This window comes from Heterodontus francisci, chromosome 1 (assembly GCF_036365525.1).
Source record: "Heterodontus francisci isolate sHetFra1 chromosome 1, sHetFra1.hap1, whole genome shotgun sequence".
Classification (NCBI taxonomy): Eukaryota; Metazoa; Chordata; class Chondrichthyes; order Heterodontiformes; family Heterodontidae; genus Heterodontus; species Heterodontus francisci.
In genome coordinates, this window is record NC_090371.1 from 137,999,069 (window position 1) to 138,025,524 (window position 26,456).

Here is a 26,456-nt window from a genome sequence, read left to right on the forward strand (position 1 = left end):
ATAACCTGTGGTTATCACTTAATGAAGACTTAAGAACACAAAAGAACACTACAACTTTTGGCCAAGAGGAGAGAAAAAGAGAAAAAGAAAAGATGAGGCACAGAAGGATCCAAGGACAAAAAAACAAACAGAGACAAAAAAAGTCAAACGAAAACCAGGAATGAATCAGAGAGAAAATGTGGTCTGGAATAGAGAGAAAACCTGGGCTGGAACAGAGAAAAATGTTTGTTCCAGATTTAAGAAAAAGCAATCACCGTGTGAGCATAACAAGGGCGGCACAGTGGTTAGCACCGCAGCCTCACAGCTCCAGCGACCCGGGTTCAATTCTGGGTACTGCCTGTGTGGAGTTTGCAAGTTCTCCCTGTGTCTGCGTGGGTTTTCTCTGGGTGCTCTGGTTTCCTCTCACAAGCCAAAAGACTTGCAGGTTGATAGGTAAATTGGCCATTATAAATTGCCCCTAGTATAGGTAGGTGGTAGGGAAATATAGGGGCAGGTGGGGATGCGGTAGGAATATGGGATTAGTGTAGGATTAGTATAAATGGGTGGTTGTTGGTCGGCACAGACTCGGTGGGCCGAAGGGCCTGTTTCAGTGCTGTATCTCTAAACTAAACCATTGGTGGCAGTGCTTTCAGTTGCCTAGACCCCTCCCTAAACCTTTCTGCCTCTCCACCTCACTTTCCTCCTTTAAGACACTCCTTAAAACCTACCTCCTTGAACAAGCTTTTGGTCATCTGACCTAATATCTCCTTATGTGGCTTGGTGTGGTACTTTGTTCTATAATGCTTGGACGTTTTATTATAAAGGTGCTATATAAATATAAATTGTTGTTGTTGTTGTTGAATGGCCTGGTTGTGACTTTAAAGTTATGTCAGTCCTTGCCCTAGACTCCCCCACCAACAGAAAAAGTCTCTCTTTATCTATCCTCGCAATTCCTTGAAATATGCTAAAACCATAATCGAATCACCCCTTCTACATTCTAGGGAATAGAAGCCTAATCTATGTAATCTCTCTTCATAATCTAACCCATGGAGTTCTGGTAACATTCTGATGAATCTGCACTTCACTCCTTCCATGCTTTCTAAATTGTGGTGTCCTGAACTGTGCACAGTGCTCCAGATCTGGTTTAACCAGGACTTTGTATAGCCATAGCTTATCTTACTCTTCATATTCTCGCCCTCTAATTCTAAAGGCTCACATTCCAATGGGATAAACCGGCAGTAATGTACACAAGGGCAGCGGCAAGGGGATATTTGGAGAGAATGTGGGGTTAAGGAAAGGGAAAATAATTACTGAACGAACAATCAATACCCTCACAACCTGAGTGAGTTCAAGTTTACAACCCGTTCTGAACGTCATTCGTATCCTGAAGTGAATCAGTTTATTGTTGCTACAGTAGTTCTAAGAATTGCTCACCTTAATTCAAGTTTAAACAGGGAGGTACCTGGCTCCTTGTACGTCAGAAGGGCGGGCTGTACTTTCTAGATTGCCGATTATTATTCAGACAGAAGTTGCAGGTCAAAAGTCGACCAAGCGCTAAAAACACGGAAGAGGCATTCGTGGGGGGGAGCGTGAAACTCGGAACAGAGTACGAACTTCAGAGTTATTTCCCAACTGTTTGAAACTGACATAAGGTAAGCTTTACTTGTGCAAAGGTTGAGCTCAGACACTTCTCTGTTGCCCTAAAATTATTGAGTTCCTTTTCAATCCTGGTATTTCCACACGTGAGATTTTCTGAGCCTGAGGGATTTTGACTGCACACTCAGTAAGTGAGTACAGCAGCGCTGTGCTCCTTTCTGCTTATCGTCATTCTCCATTGCAGGAAATAAATGTGGAAAAGTTCTGTTTGTTTTTCTATTTCGCTTCAATATGACGTGCACATTTCAGATCAGCACGCTACTTTTATGTTTTTTTTAAAGTATAAAGTTTTGACGATCAAACCCTTTTTAAAATATACGTATTGCTTTCCCTCGGAATAAATCGCTTCCTAGGAGTGAAATCCTGGGAAGTCAGTATCCCCCGCCCACCCCACAGTAGAAATGTGATCAATGCCTTTAAGGCAGTCTGAATTTCATACTTTTTTAAATGCAGTATGGTGTTACGGACAGGTGGTAGGGGGTGTGGGTGGTTCCCAATGTTCACCTCCCAACTGACTGCAAGGGTGTTTTTAAAATGATGAGTTAGACCCTGAGTGCTTTACTTGCCAATTAAACAGACAGTGACAGGGTTTCTTGTAGGTTTAAAGCAGAAGATTAACAATTTATTAATCAATATTAATTCCCCGGAATATTCGCACCACCCTTCAAGTCAAGGTGTGGTAGGCGTTCGTGGTTTATGGTAAACTGATTGAATCTTCTAAGTAGAACAGTTGCTTTTAAAGATGCAGGCCTGGGTTGTTTGTAGTTTTGACTTGTTGAGGTGTTGCAAATTTCTGGTGGTTAACATTTCAAATTGGAGGTGGTGAGTCACTTTTAGTTCTCTGTTTCAGCAAGTAAAAGTGTAGAATTAGCAGCAGGGCTTCATCCTCTCCTGGCTGGACTTCTTTCCACAGCCACTGACTGGACTGCTTTTCTCTGATGTTCTTGTGATCTCCCACTATCTCTCTCTCCAGAGGGTTACTTTTTAAGGTCACAATTCATCATTAGAATTGCTGTAATAAAAACAAGAAATGCTGGAACCATTCAGCAGGTCTGGCAGCATCTGTGAAAAGAGAAGCAGAGTTAACGTTTCGGGTCAGTGACCCTTCTTCGGAACTGACAAATATTAGAAAAGTCACAGGTTATAAGCAAGTGAGGTGGGGGTGGGGCAAGAGATAACAAAGGAGAATTGGACAAGGCCACATAGCTGACCAAAAGGTCATGGAGCCAAGGCAAACAATATGTTAATGGTGTGTTGAAAGACAAAGCATTAGTACAGATTAGGTATTAATGGACAGAATATTGAACAGCAGCAAGTGCAAACCTGAAAAAAAAAACAGTGGGTAAGCAAACTGAACAAACTAAGATGAAATGAAATAAATGCAAAAAAAAATTGTAAAAAATGTAAAAAAGAAAAAAAGAAAAAATTGCTGTACCTGACACATGGTTTTTCTCTCCTGGTGTGACCACACAATGGACCAGGATGTGGTATCCAAGGCTATCTATTAATGTTGGATGAGCATAATGCTGTTATGATGTGGCTACTTCACACCTTCTTTGTTTCAGAAGAACCCATTCAATTCATGGATGTCTCTTGAAGGTTTCAGGATGGGTGTAATTGACATCTCTCAGCCTTCTAATGTATCCTTTTGTCCTTAACAGACAGTGAGGCAGTGTTTGAATACACAGGCCAGGTCATCTGACCATTGGCAACCATCTTTTGCAGCATTGTCTACCTTTTTTCAAAACGAAAAGCCAACTTTAAAGAGTCCACCTTGAATATAGTTCATATCTTAAAATTAGGAATATGATATGCCTTTACTGGGCATGACAATGGGTTTAACAAATGTCACCTGTTATCACGAATTGTTCTGATAGATTAGGGTGGTGCATGCCTAGATGTAAAATCTTTGTACTCTATGATAGAATCTTACAGTATAGCTCATCCTGCCTATGCCAACTCTTTGAAAAACCTGTCCAGTTTAGTGCCTTACCTCAGCCTTTTCCCCATAACCTAGCAAATTAGTCATCTTCAAATGCATATCCAATTGCCTTTTGAAAGTTCTCATGGATTCTGAATCTACCACCCTTTCAGATAGTGAGTTCCAGATTTTAACAACCCTCTATGTGAAGAAATTTCTCATCATTTCCCCACTAGAAAGAAAGACTTGCATTTATATAGCGCCTTTTATAGCCTTAGGACGTCCCAAAGCACTTTACCGCTAATGCAGTATTGTTTAAGAGTAGTCACTATTGTACTGTAGGAATTGCAGCAGCAATGTGATAATGACCAGATAATCTGTTTTAGTGATGTTGATTGAGGGATAGATATTGGCCAGGACACTGGGGATAACTCCCCTGCTCTTCGAAATAGTGCCATGGGATCTTTTGTATCCAACTGAGAGGGCAGACTGGACCTCGGTTTAATGTCTCATTCTTTTGAAAGTTACTTTAAATTTGTGACCTCTGGTTACTGATATACTTGCCAGAGAAAACAGTTTCTCCATATTTTCTCTATCAAATCCCCTCTTAATTTTTAATGCCTCTATTAGGTCTCCCCTTAATGTTTCTTCTCTAAGGAGACAATTCCAGCTTCTCCAATCTTTCCACATAACTGAAGTCCCTTATTCCTGGTAAACCTCCTCTGTAGCTTCTCCAAGGCCATGACATCCTTCCTAATATTTGGTGCCCAGAAATGGACACAATGTTCTAGAAGAGGTTAAACTGGAAATTTGTGAATGTTTAGCATGATTTCCTTGGATTTTTTGTATTCAAGACCCCTAACTACAAAGCAAAGTATCCTATACACTTTCCTAACTGCCTAATTAACTTGCATTGCCACCTTCAGAGACATGTGAAAAGCTTCCCAGGTCCCCTCTGCTCTTGGACCCACCCCCCCCCCCCCCCCCACCCGGCAAAAATAATACCATTTGGATTATACTGTCTTTCATGGTTCTCCCAAAGTGCATCACTTCACACTGATCTGCATTAAATTGCATCTGCCATGTGTCTGCCCATTTTCCCCAGTCTGCTCGGGACCTCCTAAAGTCTGCTACTATCCTGCTCACTATTTACTACAATGCCAAGTTTTGTATCATCCGCAAACTTAGAAATTGTACTCCCTATACCCAACTCCAAGTTGTTTGTATATAATAAGAAAAACAATGGTCCTAATACCAACCGCTGGCGGTTCCCATCGCATACTTATCTCCAGCCAGAAAAATATCCTTTCTTCACAACTCTCTGCCCCCTATCCCTTAGCCAATGACGTACTTAAGTTACCGCTGTCCCTTTCATGACGTGCTTCTATTTTCCAGATAGGTCTGTTGTGTGATACTTTATCAAATCTCTTTTGAAAGTCCATATGTATAACAGCTACTGCAGTACCTTCATTAACCCTCTCTGTTACTTCACCAAAGAACTCAATCAGGTTAGTCAGACATCATTTGTCTTTTACAAATTCATGCTAGCTGTCCCTTATTAACTCATGCACCACCAAGTGAGAATTAATTTTGCCCTTGACAATGGTCTGTAATAGTTTTCTCACCAATGATGTAAGACCCTTTCTCTTTTTTCTAACATTTGCAAACATCCAGTCCTCTCGCACCACTCCCATATGCAAGGTGTTCAGAGCTTCTGTTGGCTCCACCCTTGCTTCTGTCAGCAACCTAGGATGCATCCCATCTGGATCAGATGACTTGTTAACTTTAAGCAATGCCAACTTATTTAGCACCTCCTTTTTTATCCGTTTTCATCCTATCCAATATCTGTTCTCCCTCCATCTCTGCTGTGACATTAGCTTCATGCTGTTCTATTGTGAAGACGGATGCAAAGTATTCAATCAGAATGGATAATCCATGTACTTAATACATTTAAATCAAGTTTTGATAGTCTATAAAGTGTCCAGATGTTCCAAGGGATCCTTGAGCACTTTGTAAACCTGTGATTCCATCTCTGCCAGTGTGATCTCACACTGCCTGCCTCCAGACTTCGTTCCAATTCTGCATTGTTGCAGAGTGGAAACCACTTGATAGTGATGCCCAAGTTGCTATGCAAACATACCCACCGATCACCAGGGCCAGCCTGCCTGGCCCCGGCTTCCTCAGCAACACTTATCTGTCGTCAAAGGAGCCACAGCATTGAGACATCCTCTCCCTTGAGCTTCAGCCTCAGCAGTAGCCACCACTAGCTGCTGAGTCTGCGGAGCTGCTGGCCCTCTGATTGAGCTGGCAGCAATTGGGGGCGGGCTGCTGTCCTCAATTGGATGGCACCCCAGGCCATGGCCTATTAATTGGCTGCCACCAGAAAAATGCCTCCCAGGGTCCTGCTGCCCGCTGGAGCGGGATTGCTTCTGTTTTCGGCCCCAGCGGCGGGCCCGCTTCAGGGCTGACAAAATGCAGTCTCATGACAAAATGCAACTCACTAGAAACCTTTGTTGAAATACCAAGAAGGCCCCAATCCTGAAAGTTAGGATATTATTGTGGGGAGGGTGAGGTATAAATGGACATGTTTTGTTAAAGCAGCAGATTAGAAGATCCCCATCCCTGATCTCTTATGAATGATGAAAGCAATGTAGAACATAATCGTTGAATGTGTCCACTGCAATCTTTTCAATAAAAGATTTTGATAAAAGCAAGTTTTTTTCCTAGAAAGTGTTAAGACCAGGTGAGAAAGGTGTCTAAGGTTCCCTCTCAGCCTTCACTTGGTCTTACCGTGACAGGGTTTAATTTTAAACACACCGTATTTTTACATCCCCTTTGGTGAATCCTTGTTCACCGCTTTCCAATTATAAGACAAAGAAACCAGCACAAACAGGTTTTGTTAGGTTTAAAGAAGAAAAGTTGAAATTTATTAAACTTGAACTTAAACTCTAATTTGGTTGACGCCTATGGATACACGACGTGCCCACGCTAACATGCATACACGATACACACATGCAAATGGAGACAGAAAAGAACAGAAGAAAAATAAAGTGGAAAAATTTGAGGCAATATCTGAAGAGTTTTTGTTACGGTTCTTTGAGCTCACTTTAGAGTCCATGATTGTAGGTAGATCTTGCTTTTCATTGGGGCCCAGTATTCTCCTTAAACCTTGTTCGCTGTAGGAGACCTTTCTCTCTTGGGGTTCATGTGTCTTCAGTGGATTCAGAGGCTTGTGAGAAAGAGATAGGAGCAGACAGGAGAGATCTTCTCAGTCCAGGAGTAGTCTTTCTGAGTTCAAACTCTCTGTGGCCAGTTTAAAAGAAAACCCTGGAACAGCCAGTTAGTCATGTGACCAGCTGGTCTAACCAGTCCTAGCCCTTGTGGATTGTATCCTCCTTAGCAGGTCCTGGAATGCACTTCCTCACCTTGGATGTCTGTTAGTATGTAAATGTTTATTTTCCAGCCACGTCTGATCTATTTAACAAGTCATTTCATTGCTCCAGCAATAGCTAAAAATCAATGTTCATGACAAAACCAATGTGCCTCATTCTTGGCAGCTGGAGGCCTGCATGACAATAGTTTCAATATTTAAAAAATTGTAGAACATGGATAGCCAACACATGGCAGCGGTGTTATGATTCCAGTTTGCCAGGCAGGATGTCCAGCAAAAGATCAGCAGTACTAAAATTCTTGCTCATAGGGAAGAAGAATGAGACATTCAGGGAACAAATTAGTCTAGGTGTCGTTAAATGCACTGTTAAGAGGCCCAAGAGCAAGTTTCTTTCCTCCCTTCTTGACAGGAACTGATGTCTGGTGCAAAGCCCTAATGAGGGAATAGAAAATAATTTAGGAATGGGTCAAAGGTTCTGACAGTCTTAAACATTATCAAATGAGCAGTTTCTTTACATCAAACTTTTCTTGATTGACAAATGCATCCTGGTATCCTGTACACGCACAGCAAATAAGGGGAAAAAAATACTCCTGTCTCTGTTTATGAGCGTGCATCTTGTCAGCTATTCACAGGATAGCAGCAGCCCAGAGAACTCTGTACCTTGCCTTGCACCTTGTTCCTGTTAGGGGAGGTCACTTTTTTAAATCCATTAATGGGATGTGGGTGTCACTGGCTATGCCAGCATTTATTGCCCATCCCTAATTGCCCTTGAGAAGGTGGGGAGCTGCCTTCTTGAACCGCTGCAGTCCTTGGGATGTAGGTACATCGTGCTGTTCAGAAGGGAAAAATTGGGGGAGAAAATTAGATAACATCTGGGAGGTAGACATAGGTGATAAATTCCTGATTACAGAATTAAAAGATTTAATTTCTGCACTGATTTTCTTTTTCTTTTTCCACAGATACCATGTTTCAAATTAAGAAGATCTGCTGTATTGGTGCTGGATATGTTGGTGGGCCAACATGCAGTATTATTGCTCACATGTGCCCTGAGATTCGTGTTACAGTTGTAGACATTAACCATGTGAGAATAGAGGCCTGGAACTCAAACACGCTTCCAATCTATGAGGTTCAACACTGAAACATTTATCCAATTTATTGCTAACTCTGCTTCACAAAGCTTTTGCCCACTTGCCATTTATTGGTATAAAATTCTAGTTGTTCTTGTTAATTTTTTTCAGCCTGGTTTGAAGGAAGTGGTCGAGTCATGCAGAGGGAAGAACCTTTTCTTCTTGACTGATATCGATGCTGCCATTCGAGAAGCTGACCTTATATTTATTTCGGTAACTTTTTCCCCCAATATCCTCCTCTCCTCTGTGAGGGCCTTGTGCACTGAGAGAGCAATGGATTGCGCAGGCTCAGTAGATTGAGGAGCTTAGCCTCAGCCTTGGAGGGAGTTCAGGCTTGAGATGCATTTGATATAAAGTTATATTTGAGGTGGTAAATCACTAAGTTGTTCTGTTTGATTTTATTAGCTGTTTAGAGAAAACAACTTTTTAGTTCAATACATGGGTACAGCTGAAGCTTGTGATGTGTGATACTTTCACATGTATTGGGAAATCCCAAATGCTTCTTGTCTGCTAGCTGACCATAAGTAGGAGGTGTTTCTGACTACTTGCTCTCAAGCTTGAAGTTTCTGAGGATATGGGGAGCTGAAGAGGAGGCAGCCACCCGACAACCAGAGCAACTTAGTGAGGAAGAAAACTGAAACGCTATCTGTCAGGACGAACAGGAAACAGGAGGTTCCCTGAGAGTGTTGAACGCTAAACAGGTCTTCAAGTTCTGAATACCTGTGACAATAGGAACAACTTGGAAGAGAGCAACCAGGAGTAATGCCATAACACTGTGGAGAAAATAATTGTCAAAGAGGAAGCTGTACATACTTTTGGAGAAGAAAGAGGAATAATTAGAAGTCGTGTTGGGACCAATGGCGTTGGAAGTGAATGGAACTAAGGTCCTGCAAAGGAACATTCAGGAATTAAGAGTTAAACAGCAGGAACTTAAGAGTAGTTATCTCAGGATTACTCATACAGTATTCCATATAGGAGAGTTGGTGTAGGAGGAAAGGTTCAAATTCTTGGGATAGTAAGACAAAATCTGGAACAGGAGTGGTTGAAACAGGATGAATGAGCTTCACTTGAACAAAGCTGGAACCAAAAGTAACCAGTGCTAAAGGAAGGGGTTTAAACTAACATGGTAGGAGGGAGGAAGCAGTAAAGAAAGCAAAAGGTGGTGGGAAAGATAAAAGAGAAAAATAGCGAAGTCAGAAAGAACAGATAAGGAGAAGGGATTAAAAAAAGTAAGGTGGCCAAACAGGCAGCTTTGAGTTGTATATATGTAAATGAATAGAGTTTTATGAATAAAATTGGTGAACGAGAGGCCCAGATTGCTATGGGTGGGTACAGTATAATAATATTAACAGGTATGTGGCTTGGATTAGTGATGGATTGGCAGCCGAACATTTCTGGTTGCAAAATATTTAGGAGTGTTAAGTAAGAAAAAAGTGAGAAGGCATGGCAGTGTTAATCAAAGATTCCATTATAATTACAGTGCTGGAACATGGGGAAGGTATAAATGCAAGTATCAAATTTATTTGGTTCGAGCTAAGGAATAAGAGGGGAAAGTGGTTATTTTTTTGGGAGTATGTTATAGACTGATGAACAGCGGAAAGTAGACAGAAAGAGACACTTGGACAATTCAGAGAAAACGTAGAAATGCAGCTGGTTTGAATGGAAAGGAACATGGTTCTTGTTCTACAAAAGCTTTATTTTTTCTGTTAGAAGTCTTGCACTTCTGTACAGGGAGAGCGAGGATAAATCAGATATGGATGATGGACAAACCTGTTGTCACTCTTGTGCACCTCCTAGTAGCTGGTTTTGGATCAACAAAAATAGAAAATGCTGGAAACACACATCACCAGTGGAGCAAACAGACAAGTTAACATTTTAGGTGTAACCCTTCATCAAAACTGGAAAAAAGAATAATATTTAATTAGGATCAGAACAAAGAGAAGGCTAGGAAAGGAAAAGAAAACTGCAGTATCCAGCGTTCTGAAGAGAAGAGAAGCAGGCTGACACCTGACATCCAGCCAGCACTGGGTCAGTTGGTTCTCTTCCTTTCAGACTGCTGGATCCTGCCCTGTTTTGTTGGCTTTTCCTGTTTCCTTTTCAGACTTGCTATACAATCCTTTGAGCATGCTCAAGGGGCAATATGGCCTGCTCCTGCTCCTATATTGTACATTCTTACCCATGACTCTCTGCCCCTCAGTTTCTCAAATGTTCTTTGCCTCTCTTAAGCTTTTTTTTAAATTATACTTCTTCCCATCATATGTTAATTTACTCTCTGCCACATCATCATCTCCTGTTTTTCTTTGAAGCACATTACAGATCAATTCACCAATATTTTCTTGTGTATGTCTGCTTCCTTTTTATTCTCCTTTCTCTTTTGTTCTGATCCTATTTGAATGATAATCACTTTTCAGTTTTCCATTTCTGGCAAAGGGAAGCACCCAAAATGTCAACTTGTGTGCTTCCTGGAAGGGTGCTGACTGAAAACTGTGTGTTTCCAACTTGTTCTATTTTGGTTTAAGATTTGCAGTTTGTTTTGTTTTAAAAGGTTTATGAGAAGATTGTTTGGTCACCACCTTGTTCGAGGAGTAGTACATGCCATCTGGGAAGATAGTGAGAAAGCAAGTTTTTTGTTTTTGGTGAAAACCTCTAAAAGCCAATTTCTCAACATTCGCTTCGAGTAGGTGAGACCTCCTCCTGAGAGTGCACTGTCGCTCCTGTACTATAAACTTGCACAGTTATTGTTACTATTGACTATGGTTACACTCTTTTCTTAGATGATAACAAAATGGGTTTATTTGACAGAATGAGGACATCTCCAGACAGGAACAGCTGTGGGGTTGGTCTTTGGTAAAAACTTTGTACAGGCATATAAGTCAGAAAGTGGCAACTTATACACAAGAGCTTGCAGTAACTTCATTTAATAGATCTTTCTTTGTGCACAATACATTAAAATGAAAGAAGTATTGGTCCTGTAAAACTCCTGATAGTTACAGAGCAACACCAATAGTGTGGGCAGGATTTTCTGTTTGGGGTCAGGAGCCCAACGTCAGGATCAAATCCAGGTCCTGACCTCACATCCTGTCGGCAACAGTCAGCCAACACGATTTTTGCAGGATTGGCCAATTAAGGACGGCAAGTGAGCTCTTGAACCTGCAGGGCCAATAGGAGGCCCTCCAGCACTGAAGGAGCTGCAGTCTGCCGTTGTAGGTGAGGGAGAGAGAGGGAACCTCCATCATGATTTGCTCTCTGAGCGCTTTTTACAATGTGAAGAAAATCAATGGCCACAGCTGCCGGACCACCCAATGTAGGGGGTGCCCCCTCCACCCCCACAGGGCAGCCTGCAGTTACAACAGTAACCTGGTAGGTATGGTGGCTGCGAGGTGGGCTTCAAAGTGATCCTGCACTGCTGGTCCCCCAGTCTGCTGCCAGGAGGCCACCTCCAGACAACTGCCAAGCTCCTGATGCCATGGGTGGAAAATTCCAGTCGGCCTCTGATCAATGGCCTTAATTGGCCTCTTAATTGATTTAACAAGGGGTGGGTAGCCATTCCATGCACGATCTGGCCTCCAGGAAAATGGCTGGGAGTCAGGACCATGGCGAGGAACCGGCATGCCGGCTGACGTTGGGAAATTTTCGCCTGCCCTCCTCTGTTCCTGCCCCCATATTGGCACCAAAATCCTGCCTTGTGTGTGAAGTTGGGAGCAGAATTCCCAGCCAGCCTTCCAGCTATGGATTAATATATTGTGCAGTGTGATGGAAAGAAACAAAAAAAAAGACACCAAAAAGAAATTCCAATCCAAGGCCTCGTACCTTATAAACCTACAAGATATTATCGTATAAAATACTGAAGTAAAAAATATTAGTGACAAGAAAGAAACATGCTAATCAAAGCAAAACAATGCACGTGTTGCCTTTTATAGATTTGTGTCAGCCATGGCTATTTGGTAGTACCTCTCAGTCACGGTTCCAGGCTCAAGTTCCACTCTAGGACTTAAGCACAAAAATCAAGGCTGACACTCCAGTGCAGTACTGAGGGAGTGCTGGATGTGCTGTCTTTTGGATGAGACATTAAATGAGGCCCCGTCTGCCCTCTCAGGTGGATGTAAAAGATCCCGTGGCACTATTTGAAGAAGAGCAGGGGAGTTATACCCAGTGTCCTGGTCAATATTTATCCCTCAATCAACATCTGTTCATTATCACATTTGTGGGAGCTTGTGCAAATTGGCTGCTATGTTTCCTACATTACAACAGTGACTACATTTCAAAAGTACCTAATTGGCTGCATGGCACTTTGAAATGTCCGGTGGTCGTGAAAAGTGCTGTATAAATGCAAGTCTTTTTTTCTTTTTTAGATTACAAGAAAAGTCCTAACCACGGATGTTCCGTTTATTTTGTAATAGGTGAACACCCCCACTAAAATGTATGGAATGGGTAAAGGTCGAGCCGCAGACCTGAGATACATTGAATCCTGTGCTCGGAGAATAGTGGCAGTCTCAGACGGATACAAAATAGTCACAGAGAAGAGCACTGTGCCTGTGCGTGCGGCTGAGAGCATTCGCAGGATATTCCATTCAAACAAAAAGCCAGACCTGACTCTACAGGTGAATTCAAGCATTGTTCTACTGGGTAATACAGCAACTCAATAACCATTGTACTTATTTGTATTAGAAGGAGCTTTGCAGTGTATTTAACACTAGAAAACCGCATAAAATTAATTAATATGTACATCAGTGGTAGGAGGCAATTTCCTCCCTGCATTAAGTATAACAACATTGCAAATGTTTTTAAAGTGCAGATTTGCAATTTTACGACACATAGCAGAAAGGAAATTGTCACCACAGATTTAAAAAACATAGGACAGTCACTCCCTGCTCTTACATCTGTTTTTTAGCTATTTGACTCTCCCATTTCGCAATGAACCTGACCATGGACATATTTACAATGTAGGTGCTATCAAACCCAGAATTTCTGTCTGAAGGGACGGCTATTAATAATCTGAAGAACCCAGACCGAGTGCTGATCGGTGGAGATGAAACACCAGAGGGTCAGAAGGCAATTCATGCACTCTGTGCTGTGTATGAGCGCTGGGTACCAAAAGACAAAATCATCACTACTAACACATGGTCCTCGGAGCTATCCAAACTGGTACACTCACTTTCAACTCTATTACAGTCTGCTGTCAAATTTTATCTGAGAATGCTCCAGTGAAGTACCTTTTTCTTAAGCTAAAGGTGCTACATAAATCCAGTTGTTTTCGTTGTTGTAAATATCCTCTCTGTTGATGGCTATTGGCTTCATTTACAATTCCATTTTGGTTAAAACTTTGTAACTTGTACTGACATATAAGTCACTCTCCTGCCTACATAACGTGGCAACTTCTACACTAAAGCTTGCAGTAACTTCATTTAATCAATATTAATTTAAAATTAAGAAGTTTATTTCCATTTTTGACTTAGAAGCTGGTGATTTATACAATAACCTCATTTCCAAACGTAGAAATGGAATTTATGAGGATGTTTGCATAATGCTTTAAATTTAACTTTAAAATGCACTTGTATTGCTGTTTGTCGGACATTGTTTGAATCGCAATTACCTGTAAAATATTAGCCACACTTCAAAAGTAATTTATTGTTTCTGAAACACTTTGAGACACAATGAGATGAAGGGCACAATATAGAAGTAAGTTTAAAAAAAAATTTTAAGTGAGGCCCCTCTTTGGCGATGAAGAGCCAGAACTTATCAAGCCTTCGTAGGTCCTCCTTCCAACACTGTGTATCAGCCTTGTCGCTCTACTGTTCACCATTTCCACAGATTAGATGGTCCCTGGATGCCTCAACAGTCAGAACTGAATACAAGCTGCCCAAGAAACTGTACAGTCTCAGCATGACCTCTGGCAACTTGGCAGAATGCAGATGGGATTTATCAGTCATGTTTATTGTTTTTTCTTTATTATTAGGCTGCCAATGCATTTCTCGCTCAGCGAATCAGCAGTATTAACTCAATCAGTGCTCTGTGTGAGGCGACTGGTGCCGATGTTGAGGAGGTAGCTCATGCTGTAGGCATGGATCAGAGAATTGGAAGCAAATTTCTCAAAGCCAGCATTGGTTAGCAATTTATTTTTATACCACAAAGATCCAGATTTTTTTCCCTATAAAATCTAGTTGGGATTCATAAGTGCATTCAATATGTGGAGTCTTTATTCTATTTCAGGATTTGGAGGGAGCTGTTTCCAGAAAGATGTTCTGAACCTGGTGTATTTATGTGAAGCATTAAACTTACCTGAAGTGGCTCAATACTGGCAGCAGGTAAATTCTTGAGGTGTGTCGGAGAAATTCTATAATTAACTCAGTGCTCAGCAGCTATTTTTGGTTTGCGGAACAATTACAGGTTAAAATATGACAAATTATTAATTTACCAAGATACGTTATTCTGGATCTCAATTTCCTTGTTCATTTCAATTGGAGTGAATATAATTAAAATGTGTTTCCAAATTAATTAAAACTAATTCACAGGGGCCAAAGCCAGCATTGTTTCTTGGAATAAGTATCCAGAATTCACTGTACTTAGAGAAAAATTCAGCTAGCTGCTCTATGTGGTGTAATCTGAGGGATCTGAATTGGTATAATTTTGGTTTATTTTACCAAATCTATTGTTAATTGCTTTGTGTTAAGTTATGCTGGTTAAATGATATTCGACCTGAAATATGAAAACAAAAACATTGAAAGAATTTCTGTTATATTGTTTTTAAAAATCAGTTGCTCATATCATTTTGTTTGATTTCTTTTAGGTGATTGACATTAATGATTATCAGCGGAGGAGGTTTGCTTCCCGCATTATTGACTGTCTCTTCAATACTGTGACAGGAAAAAAGATAGCCCTTTTAGGATTTGCTTTCAAAAAAGACACTGGGGACACACGGTAATTTTATTACTCTGATATGATTCAATGTTTTTATGTTACGACCAGATGAGAAAGGTGTCTAGGGGTCTCTCTCAGCCTTCACCTGGTCTTACCCACAGGGTTTAATTTTAAACACACTGTTTTTAGCTCGCCTTTGGTGAACCCTTGTTCACCACTTTCCAATTATAAGGCAAAGAAACCAGCACAAACAGGCTTTCTTAGGTTTAAAGAAGAAAAGTTGAAATTTATTAAACTTAAACTCTAATTCGGTTGACACCTACAGATACACGACACACCCATGCTAGCATGCATATGTGATACACACATGCAAATAGAGACAGAAAAGAGCAGAAGAAAAACAAAATGGAAAAGTTTGAGGCAGTGTCTGAAGAGTTGTTGTTACGGTTCTTTGAGCTCACTGTAGAGTCCTTGATTGTAGGTAGATCTTGCTTTTCGTTGGGGTCCAGTGTTCTTCTTAAACCTTGTTCGCTGTAGACTTTTCTCTCTTGGGTTCATGTGTTATCAATGGATTCAGAGGCTTGTGAGAAAGAGATGGGAGCAGACAGGAGAGAGATCTTCTCAGTCCAGGAGCAAAGGGACTTTCTGCCCAAACTGTTTGTACAAATTCAAAAAACTTAGGTTGCCCAGCAGGTTAGTCATGTGACTAGTTGGTTTGACCATGTCCGTTTGTGTATTCGGCCGCCTTAGCAGTCAACCTGGAATGCGAGCTCCCCCACCTTCAACGTCTGTTGATCAAAAGTCCATTGTGGGTTGAATGTGTCAGGGAATGGCTGCTTTGTCCTTCCAAACACTCTCTGTTAACTTGCAAATGTCTTTTCCAGCTACAGCTGATCTGTTTAACAAGTCCTTTCTTCACTCCAGTAACAGTTTAAAATCAATGTTCATGACAAAATTAATGTGCCTCATTTTTGGCAGGTGGGGGCCTAACATGACACTATGATGACATAAAGTTGCGTGTGCAGTGCGGTAATGTTGAGAAGAATCTTATCTTGAGATTTTCCGTTGGAAAATATTTACGACAGCAGCATATACTATGACTATATCTTGAAAAAGTATCCACCTAGTAGGAATTTCTATCTTTAACTGAAATCAATATGACAGACACTGATAAAAGAAACTTTAATTTCTGTGCATCTTGTGGAATTAACTGTGGAGAAAAAAAATGCCCATGCAGCTGGTGGTTTCTTTGTCCACTGATCATTATATATTAATCCAGTGGTTGATCTTAACTTGTTCAGTCCTAACCAAGGGAACCAATATGGGGTGTTCATGAGGCTGCTAGGGACTCAACTTAACTGAGAATCCTGCATCGCAGAAGAAATATTTTGAATGAAGAATGTTTTACATTGATAGATTTTTCTACAACACTACCCCAGTAGAGTGACATTCCCTTTAATTGTTTTAATTTAATTTAAATTCATTCATTTTAATTCTATGGAATTTTAAATTGATTTATAGCTAATGACATTTTATTTTATTTTAGAGAATCTTCCAGTATCTACATCAGCAAATACCTACTGGATGAAGGTGCAAATCTTCACATCTATGATCCCAAAGTTCCCAAGGAACAGATCCTTAAGGACCTGTCACATCCCAATATCTCTCAGGATACCTCTGATGAAGGTGTAATATGATAGAACATTTTTCTTTTTCCTCTTCCCTCTTTGTATATACTATTGAGTTATGAATAGCTTTTTAAAATAAGAAGCTGTGTGCCCCATACTCTAAGTTCAATCCTGTATATACACTGAGAACCAAAGTGGACCCAGACTGAGCCGTGGAATGTACCACTTGCAATTCTTCTCCACTCTGAGCAACATCCATTCACACCAACTCTGATTACTATATATCAATCAGCTTTCTATCTAGCTGCTACATTTCCTTTTTCTGCCATGTGCCTGTATTTTTTGAACAATAGAATCATTACATCATAAAATGGTTACAGCATAGAAGGAGGCTATTTGGCCCGTTGAGTCCATGCCGGCTCTCTGCAAGAGCAATTTTGCTGGCCTCTCTCCCTGCCCTTTCCCTGTAGCCCTGCACACTGTTTCCCTTCAGGTGACATGGTGGCATAGATTTAAAGTGATTGGTAGAAAGGTTAGATGGGAGATGAGGTAAAGTTTTTTCACCCAGAGGGCTGGTAGGGGTCTGGAACTCACTGTCTGTAAGGGTTGTAGAGGCAGAAACTCTCAACTCATTTAAAAGGTGTCTGGTCATGCACTTCAAGTGCCTAAACCTGCAGGGCTCATGACCGATTGCGGGAAAGTGGGATTAGGCTGGATGGCTTATTTTTTGGCCGTGCAGACACGATGGGCCAAGTGGCCTCTTTCTGTGCTGTAAACGTTCTATGATTCTAGGAGCTTATCCAATTCCCTTTTGAAAGCTATGATTGAATCTTCCTCCACTACCATTTCAGGCAGTGCATTTCAGATCCAAACCACCTGTCGCAAAATAAAGTTTTTCCTCGTGTTGCCATTTTTTCTTTTGCCAATCATTTTAAATCTGTGTCCTCTGGTTCTCGACCCCTCTGCCAATGGGAACAATTTCTCTCTATCTGCTCTGTCTCGACTCATGATTTTGAACACCTCTGTCAAATCTCCTCTCATGCTTCTCTGAGGAGGAAAACTCCAGCTTCTCCAATCTATCTAACTGAAGCCCCTCATCTCTGGAACCACTCTTGTAAATCTTTTCTGCAGCCTCTCTGCCACCTTCACATCCTTCCTAAAGTGTGGTGCCCAGAATTGCACAACAATACTCCAGTTGAGGCCGAACCAGTGTCTTATAAAGGTTCACCGTAACCTCCTTACTTTTGTACTCTGTAGCCCTGTTTATAAAACCCAGGATCCCGTATGTTTTTTAATCACTTTTTCTCAACCTATTCTGCCACCTTGAACGATTTGTAAACATATGCTTCCAGGTGTCTCTGTTCCTGCATCCCCTTTAGAATTGTAACCTTTAGTTTATATTATATTCCTACCAAAATATATCACTTTGCATGTCTCTGTGTTAAATTTCATCTGACACATGTCTGCTCATTCCACCGGCCTGGCTATGCCCTCTTGAAATCTATCACTGTCCTCCTCACAGTTCACTATACTTCCAAGTTTTGTATCATCTGCAAATTTCAAAATTGTACCCTGTACACCCAAGTTCCAGTCATTTAATATGTATTGAGAAAAGCAGTGGTCCTGGAACCGACCCCTGGAGAACCCCACTGTGCACCATCTTTGCATCTGAAAAACAACCGTTCGCCACTATTCTTTGTTTCCTGTCACTCAGCCAATGTCATATCCATGCTGCCACTGTCCTTTTTATTCCATGGGCTTTAATTTTGCTGGCAAGCCTATTATGTGGCACTTTATCAGAACCTTTTGTAAGTTCATATACAGCACATAAACAGTGTTATCATCATCAATCCTCTCTGTTACTGCAACAAAAAAACTCAATCAAGTTAGTTAAAATGATTTGCCTTTGACAAATCCATGCTGATTTTCCTTAATTAATCCACACTTGTCCAAGTGACGATTAATTTTGCCCAGATTATCATTTCTAAAAGCTTTCCCACCACTGAGATTAAACTTGACTGCCCTCTAGTTGCTGGGTTTATCCTTACACCCTTTGTAAACAAGAGTGTAACATTTGCAGTTCTCCAGTCCTCTGGCACCACCCTCATGTTTAAGAAGGTTGGAAAATTTTGGCCAGTACCACGGCAATTTCCACTCTTACTTCCCTCAGCATCCTTGGATGCATACCATCTGATTCTGGTGACGTATCAACTTTAAGTAGAGCCAGCCTTTCTAATACCTCCTCTTTATCAATTTTTAGCCCATCCAGTATCTCAACTACCTTCCCTTTCACTGTGACTTTGGCAGCGTCTTCTTCCTTGGTGAAGACAGATGCAATTAGTCATTTAGTACCTCAACTATGCCCTCTGCCTCCATGTGCAGGTCTCCTTTTTGGTAACTAATCGCTCCACCCCTCCTGTTACTACTCTTTTACTGTTTATATGATATAGAAGACTTTTGGATTCCCTTTCATGTTAGCTGCCAGTCTCTTATATTCTCTTTGCCTCTCTTACTTCCTTTGCACTTCCCCTCTGAACTTCTTATATTCAGTCTGGTTCCAACTTTATTATCAACCTGATATCTGTCATATGCACTCTTTTTCTGCTTCATCTTACTCTATATCTCTTTCATCATCCAGGGAGGTGTGGCTTTTCTCCTTGTGGGAATGTACCTCACCTATACCTGAACCATCTCTTTAAAGGTAGCCCATTGTTCAATTACACTTTTGCCTGCCAATCTTTGATTCCAATTTACCCAGAACAAGTCCTTTCTCAGCCCACTGAAATTGGCTGACTTCCAATTAAGTACTTTTACTCTTGATAGTTACTTGTCCTTTTTCATTGCTAATCTAAACCTTATGATACTATTATCACTAGTCCCTAAATGTTCTCCGACTGATACTTGATTGATTTGACCCATTTCATTCCCCAAAATTAGATCCAGCAATGCCTCAAATAAGAGCAAAATACTGTGGATGCTGGAAATCTGAAATAAAAACAGAAAGTGCTGGAAATACTCATCAGGTCTGGCAGTATCTGTGGAGAGAGAAACAGAGTTAACATTTCAGGTCTGTGACCTTTCATCAGAACCTTCAGCTGCTGCCAGACCTTCTGAGTATTTCCAGCACTTTGTTTTTATTCCAGCCATGCCTCCTTCCTGGTTGGGCCTGAAACGTACTGATCAAGAAAATTTTCCAGAACACACTTTAGAAACTCTTCCCCCTCTCTTCCCTTTACGCTATTACTATCCCAGTTTATATTAGGATAATTAAAGTCCTCCATTATCACTACTGTATGGTTCTTGCATTTTTAAAAAATTATTTTAGAGATACAGCACTGAAACAGGCCCTTCGGCCCACCAAGTCTGTGCCGACCATCAACCACCCATTTATACTAATCCTACATTAATCCCATGTTCCTACCACATCCCCACCTTCCCTTAATTCCCCTACCTATATGAGGGGCAATTTACAATGGCCAATTTACCTATCAACCTGCAAGTCTTTGGCTGTGGGAGGAAACCGGAGCACCCGGAGGAAACCCACGCAGTCACAAGGAGAACTTGCAAATTCCACACAGGCAGTACCCAGAATTGAACCCAGGTCGCTGGAGCTGTGAGGCTGCGGTGCTAACCACTGCGCCACTGCGCCGTAATTTCACTGCAAATTTGCTCCTCTATATCTTTCCCACTAGTTGTTGGCCTACAGAATACACCCAGTAGTCTAATGGCACCTCTGTTGATTCTCAACTCTAACCAAATAGATTCTGTCCTTGACCCCTCTAGGAGATTCATTCTCTCCAGCACTGTAATATTCTCCATAATCAATAGAATTAGAATTAGAATACTGCCACCTCTCCTCCTTTCTTATCTTCCCTATCTTTCCTGAACAACTAGTATCCAGGGATATTTAGAACCCAATCCTGTCCTTTTTTTGAGCCAGGTCTCCTTTATCGCTACAACCTCATATTCCCATGTTTTTTGCACCAGCAGCTCATCAACTTTATTCCCATGCTTCATAAACCGAATTCATAAACACACTGTAAACCTAATTTAGACCGTATTACATTAACTCTTACTCTGACCCCACCTAATACCTTACTATTTTTTGTTCTGGTGCTATTGTCTCTCCCAATCCTTTTGTGCATCTTGCTTCTCCTTTCTGATGCTACATCCTGCTTCCCATCCCCTTGCCAAATTAATTTAAACCCTCTCCAAAGGCACTAGCAAACTGCCCCCATGAGGACATTGATCCTGGCTTTGTTCAGGTACAACCCATTCTGGCCTGCACAGGTCCCAACTCCCCCAGAACCAGTCCCAATGTCCCATAAATTTAAAGCCCCCTCCTGCACCATCTCTCCAGCTGCACATTCATTTTCCCTATCCTCCAATTTCCATACTCACTAACTCGTGGCACTGGGAGCAATCCAGAAGTTCAGCACCATATCAAACACTGTCTAAAAATCCCTGTATGTTACTGCTCTGAATTTCATCTGGGGCTTTCCCTTTTTTCCTACCATTGATTTAGCAGGAAATCAGTATAACCCCTGAAGAAGTGGTGTAAATGGCTGTTTCCACTGACCTCTTGCTGAATTTACAGTAAGAGGCATAACCAATATATCTAGTTTCACCAATGACAAAATTGAATGGCAGGTGTTTGCCTAACTTTTAGACACCTTCCTTCAAAGCAATGACAGAGGTGAGGGGGGAGGGGGAGATTTCATTTAATGCAAACAGAATTTCTATTGCACCGAAAATATTGCAGTTAGAAGTTCCTTCCTTTGTGGCACAGGAATTTAAATTTGGATGGGATAGAAATTATTCAGTTATTTTTAACAACTTTGTGAATGACCTTGTACAAAATTCCCAAATTTACTATTTTGTTGATGATAACCTGTTTAAAATAACAGAATTTCTCGCCGTACCTGTCATGCAAAATGTTTATCACATTCTACGTGTAGGATTGTTCTATGCTTTCTTGTATCAGTTGTTCATTATTTCTCAGGAAGCCTGACTGTTACAGCCATTTCAGTTTTAACACTGTGCAACATTACTCTGTTGACTAAACTTCATTCAATTAGCCCACGTTGAACATTTTAGGACTTCCAATAAATTCTAAAGCAATGATTAGAAATTTTTACGATGCAGAAAAATGGCTGTATAAATTTAAGTCAGAAGTACAGATACTAGTTACAATAACTGAGGTAAACCTTTTCTCAACATGCAGTGCCTTGCTTGATCACTATCTGCAGTGATGCATATGAAGCCTGTGACGGAGCTCATGCCATTGTCATCTGCACTGAGTGGGATGAGTTCAAGGTAGGAGGAAACCCTATGAAAGGTGAGCTCCTAATCAGATCCTGCTCACAGTATTATCTTGCACAAGAAACACATTATTAAGAAACTTTAGAAATAAACTGCTACAAGTCACCGGGACCAGATTAGGTACACTCCAGAATCATAGAGGAAATAGGCAGCACTCTGATTAATGTTTTTATACAGCAATACAAAAGTTTCATATGAGGAAAGCTGCTAGGAATCGATGACTCAAGTTTTTAAAACTAACATTATGTAGATCTATAAAAGAGAACTGTGTGGTGGTGGATGAAATGCTGATCTTTCATCTTTATAGTCAAACCCAGCTCCGACTGATTGAATGAGACTATCCTGTCTGCTATAAGGGTCCTATGTGAAATAAATTCAGTTCCTGGAACTAACCTGCCCCTAATTTGGCAATAAATTGGCAACCACTCAGAGAAGTCACATGGTGCCTGGTGGGGGTATGGAAAGATGGTGTAATAGGGGTGCTGTTGGGTAAATGTTGAGACCGAGACGCATTGATATTTGTAGTACTTGTTGCTGACGCAATGGGCGTAATTTTCTGTCCTCACACTACTGCATCGCTTGCCGGAAATGCATATTGGAAATTAGGCGGGTGCTGCGTTGGTAACAAGGGGTCATAAATCTAAGGTTGCTGCCAAAAGAATGAAGGAAGAGGTAAGGATATTTTTTTTCTCGCAAAGGTAGGATATGGAATGTTTTACTAGAAACAGTGGTGGAAGCAGAATTAATAATAACTTTTAAAAAGGAAATGAATGACTATTTGAAAAGTAAATTTTTTTAAAGAATATGAGAAAAGGGCAGGGAACTACAGGTGGTTTATTCAGACAGGTAGCACAGGAGCAATGGAGCAAATGGCAATCTCTATTCCTGTGAAGTTCTTGAACAGCTGGTTAAATATCTGCTTAGAAGTAAGCCTTCAAGTTTGTGGATCACATAAGTTGCCCTTACTATTGAATGAGAGCAAGAATTATATTTAAAAAATTAGAAAGCATTTTATAATTTTCAAAAGTGGTCCAGTTATATAAAATAATTTCCTTTGCCCCCTCCCCCCTATCCCTTGCTAGTAACAGTGTTTCTACAGTAATTCACAATGCCAAAGAGTAGGACAGGCTAAATCACAATACATTTCTTTCCGAGCTGGGTCATATGGGAGAGATTGCATAAGTAAGGTTCTATTTCAGAAAGGGCAAATCAGGGAGCATCGGAAATGCACTGCACTTTGGTAGATATATAGCACGAATGGTAAAGACCTAGGAATAGGTCATAGGCACTACCTCAACCTGTGAATGCCTGGTGCAAAGGGGAGTGAGGCACCCTGACTAACTGGAACAAAATGACTAAAATGGGAAGCCAGAAACATTTTGGTAAATGGATGAACAATTGTGGGCAGCATACCCAAAAAGTCCAGATATGCGAGAGGCTCCTGCTGGTAGTACAAACTAGGAAATTACCCTCAATGAGTCTTGATCTAATGTTTCCGTATCTTCATTTTCCCAGGTGCTGGATTACGAACTCATTCATAAGAAAATGCTAAAACCAGCTTTCATCTTCGATGGCAGGCGTGTTCTAGATGATTTGCATTCAAAACTCCCGAAGCTGGGATTCCAGGTACAAAGTGGTTGACTTTCCCTCAGTAATAGGAAAGCTGTTCTTGTGATATTTATTGTGTTTATTGAATGGCTTGAAAAGGATTTGAATCTGTGAAACAGAATTCAGACCGTCCTGAATCTTCTCAGTTAACATGAAGTGTTTTTGGAACTTTTTGCTTCCAGGTTGAGACTATCGGTAAGAAAGTAACTGGACAGAGGATTCCTTTCACACCCACAGCTGAAATTTCTAAATTCAGTCTTCAAGAACCTCCATTGAAGAAAGTCTAGGTGTAAATATTTGGACAAATATTAGCCATATTTTTAATGTAACATTACACCCACAGAATAAATATTAATGTTCATATTTAAAAAGGGCTTTGAATTGAAGAAAATAATGATCAAAGTATTTTCTTTATGAAACAATTATGGTACCCTGTAATTTTTTACTGATTATAATTGGTAGTATTTTCTTTCCTCTAACTTTTTCCCCTCCTCCCTGAAAATACTAATTTGCACTGGAGTGCGGTAGAGGTGCCAGCTGCCCTGTGACCTTTCTTGATGTGTATGTTTAGAAAGAAATTATCAACAGGTTAGCTGACCCTAGAGACAGAGTCCATCCTTACCCAAACACCATGTATATGCACTTTTCAGCTGGGTCCCTGAATTTTCTCCCTCTCCTTAACCAAGTGGCTCTGAGGCCAATTGTAGCACCTCCCATTGCCACCTTGGCTAAACTCAAATGATTCAGCACCTACCAGGGATCACACTAGAGACCTTTCCGACTCATATGACTTAACACCACAACTACTAACTGAGCCCATCATTTACGTGACATTTATTGTGCAGTTAATTTTGTTAGCAAGTATTTTAACCATTATTAAATCCTGAAATTTATACTTTCTAAAGTTTTCAACTTGCTAATAAAATATAAAAATAATTGAGTATTTTTAATGCTTTCAAAATTCAGGTTGCAAATTGGAGAAAACCTAATGGTGAAATTTCCAAACACACAGGTACTGACTATAGTTGATGACGTTAATTTGTAACTATTACCAAAAAAGGTTACTGAAATAGCTGATATGGAGTTTGAGCCAAAAGGTTTATATAAGTTGAGATAAATCTTCTTACCCATCTGAGTAATAATTGTTTCTTTCTCTTGCCTGTGTTGAGTTATCAAAAACCCAACACATTTAGAGAAAAAAGGCCTGGAATTGACCTAACAATCGACAATGAGAAGCATACATACACCAAGGCTACCTACCCCTTTAATTTTTTTCCCCCACTTAAATTTTTGATACCTATCTTCCCTCTCTTGTGGTCTTCTTCAGCCTTTTACCTTCTCAAGGGCAATTAGGGATGGTCAATAAATGCTGTCCCTAGCCAGCGATGCCCACATCCCATGAACAAATAAAGGCTACCTTGTTGATTTATGCACCACTACCCCCCTCCCCAGCCAGGCCCAGTTCCTATTTATCTTGCATCCAATATACTTCACATTACACATTTCGAAGTGTGAAAAAAGGAAAATGAAAGCCAGTCATTTGCTGCTGTTTTTGCTGACATTAATAACCTGGCTTCTTCAAAAGGACAGAAACAAGAGTATTACAAAAACTTTCCTAAACAATTATCTTACAATTGGCTCAAGGCTGTACCTGTTAAGACTACTTAACCACAGGGAAGATCTAATAAATGGCCGAAAAGGACAGGCCATACTAAACACAGATCTGTCAACTTAATATCATAGCTGTGTTCCAGACATGAGCAGAGCCATGGGAAATTAACTGGTTTAAAGAAAAAACTGGGGCAGTGGTTTAAAAAATAAACCTTTTCTCCCATTTAATTGAGACTTCACCATATTTGGAACCTACTATTTGTGATGTCAGTAGCTGATCATAGAGAATTTTCCCCACATACTAAGGGATTTTTGCCAGTTGCATTTAGTATTTCAGCCATCATAAAGCTGGATAAGACCAATTGGTTGAGCGCACTGTTGTTTCACATGTTGGCACTTGGTTTTAAATATAGCCCACACAATTGGATTGAAAATCTCCTCTCTGTTGTCAGCAAAATTATAGAGATGACAAAATCGTACTTTGTTAGAAACCTTGTCCACTGAGAGCACATTAAGAGGAATTGAGGATGGAAAATCATAAGAACCATGATTTCCCAATGTGCTCCTGGCAGATGAGGCCACATACCCATATGTGCACTTAGTACAATTTGCTGTCATACATGAAATTATTTTGAGCAGCCAATTCAGTTCCTGGTAATGTGTCAATAGCACAAAGCTGTCCATGATTTGGCACAAATTGGCAAATTCACTCAGAGAAGATCTCTCAGGATACTGAGACTATTCCAAACCACATCATTGTAACCCTAAAGTCATCAGTGAGACATGGCTTTCATCTCCTTTCTAACAGCAATGGAACTAGTTGTAACCTTGTGTTAAAACATTTTAACAAATGCTTCCATATCCAACTGTTGAACTTTTAACAGCACTGAATAATCCTTGCTAAAAATAAACACTGACATTTACTTGAATGTTTAATTTATCAGCTGTAATTAGGATAAGAATCATTAAATAAAACTTAGATGGGAGCTTCTAACTTCTATGCAAATGTCATAATAAATAAAACAAGTTTCAATGGTGCACTGCTGAAAGAATGACTTGCGTTTTGATATACTGGAAACACTGCCTGAAGTGATGGTAGAGGCAGGAACCCTCACAACATTTAAGAAGTATTTGGATTTGCACTTGAAACGCCTTAGTATACAAGGCTACGGGTCAAGTGCTGGAAAATGGGACTAGAATAGTTAGGTGCTTTATGGCCGGCATGGACATGATGGGCCTAAGGGCCTGTTTCTGTGCTGTATAACTCTATGACTATGACTCTATGATAGTTTTTCTTCTAAATAATGGAAAAATGCCAACCATTTATCTATTTAGCACTGACACCAAGACATAAT

At 40.5% G+C, this 26,456-nt stretch overlaps 1 protein-coding gene across 2 annotated transcripts; it reads left to right on the forward strand.

The window, feature by feature from the left end:
* Nucleotides 1-1,426: 1,426 nt before the first annotated feature.
* Nucleotides 1,427-26,153, forward strand: ugdh (UDP-glucose 6-dehydrogenase). Of its 2 annotated transcripts, XM_068036696.1 has the most exons (12): nt 1,430-1,631; nt 7,907-8,073; nt 8,186-8,287; nt 12,475-12,675; nt 13,022-13,219; nt 14,031-14,178; nt 14,285-14,379; nt 14,862-14,992; nt 16,479-16,618; nt 21,785-21,876; nt 23,398-23,508; nt 23,673-26,153. In XM_068036696.1, the coding sequence occupies exons 2-12, from the start codon at nt 7,912-7,914 to the stop codon at nt 23,775-23,777; spliced, it is 1,485 nt and encodes a 494-aa protein (XP_067892797.1). In that variant the 5' UTR covers nt 1,430-1,631; nt 7,907-7,911; the 3' UTR covers nt 23,778-26,153. The 2 variants fall into 2 exon arrangements, with proteins under 2 accessions (XP_067892806.1, XP_067892797.1); XM_068036705.1 differs by lacking the exon at nt 23,673-26,153 and having other exon boundaries at nt 1,427-1,631; nt 21,785-21,898; nt 23,398-23,505.
* Nucleotides 26,154-26,456: the final 303 nt, after the last annotated feature.

What these genes read in the sequence shown, in the direction of transcription:
- ugdh (XM_068036696.1), top strand. Translation starts at nt 7,912, where the DNA reads ATGTTTCAAATTAAGAAGATCTGCTGTATTGGTGCTGGATATGTTGGT. An exon ending in CCTCGGAGCTATCCAAACTG is followed by an intron (nt 13,220 to 14,030) that starts GTACACTCACTT and finishes CTTTATTATTAG; the next exon opens with GCTGCCAATGCATTTCTCGC. An exon ending in TCCCGAAGCTGGGATTCCAG is followed by an intron (nt 23,509 to 23,672) that starts GTACAAAGTGGT and finishes TTTTGCTTCCAG; the next exon opens with GTTGAGACTATCGGTAAGAA.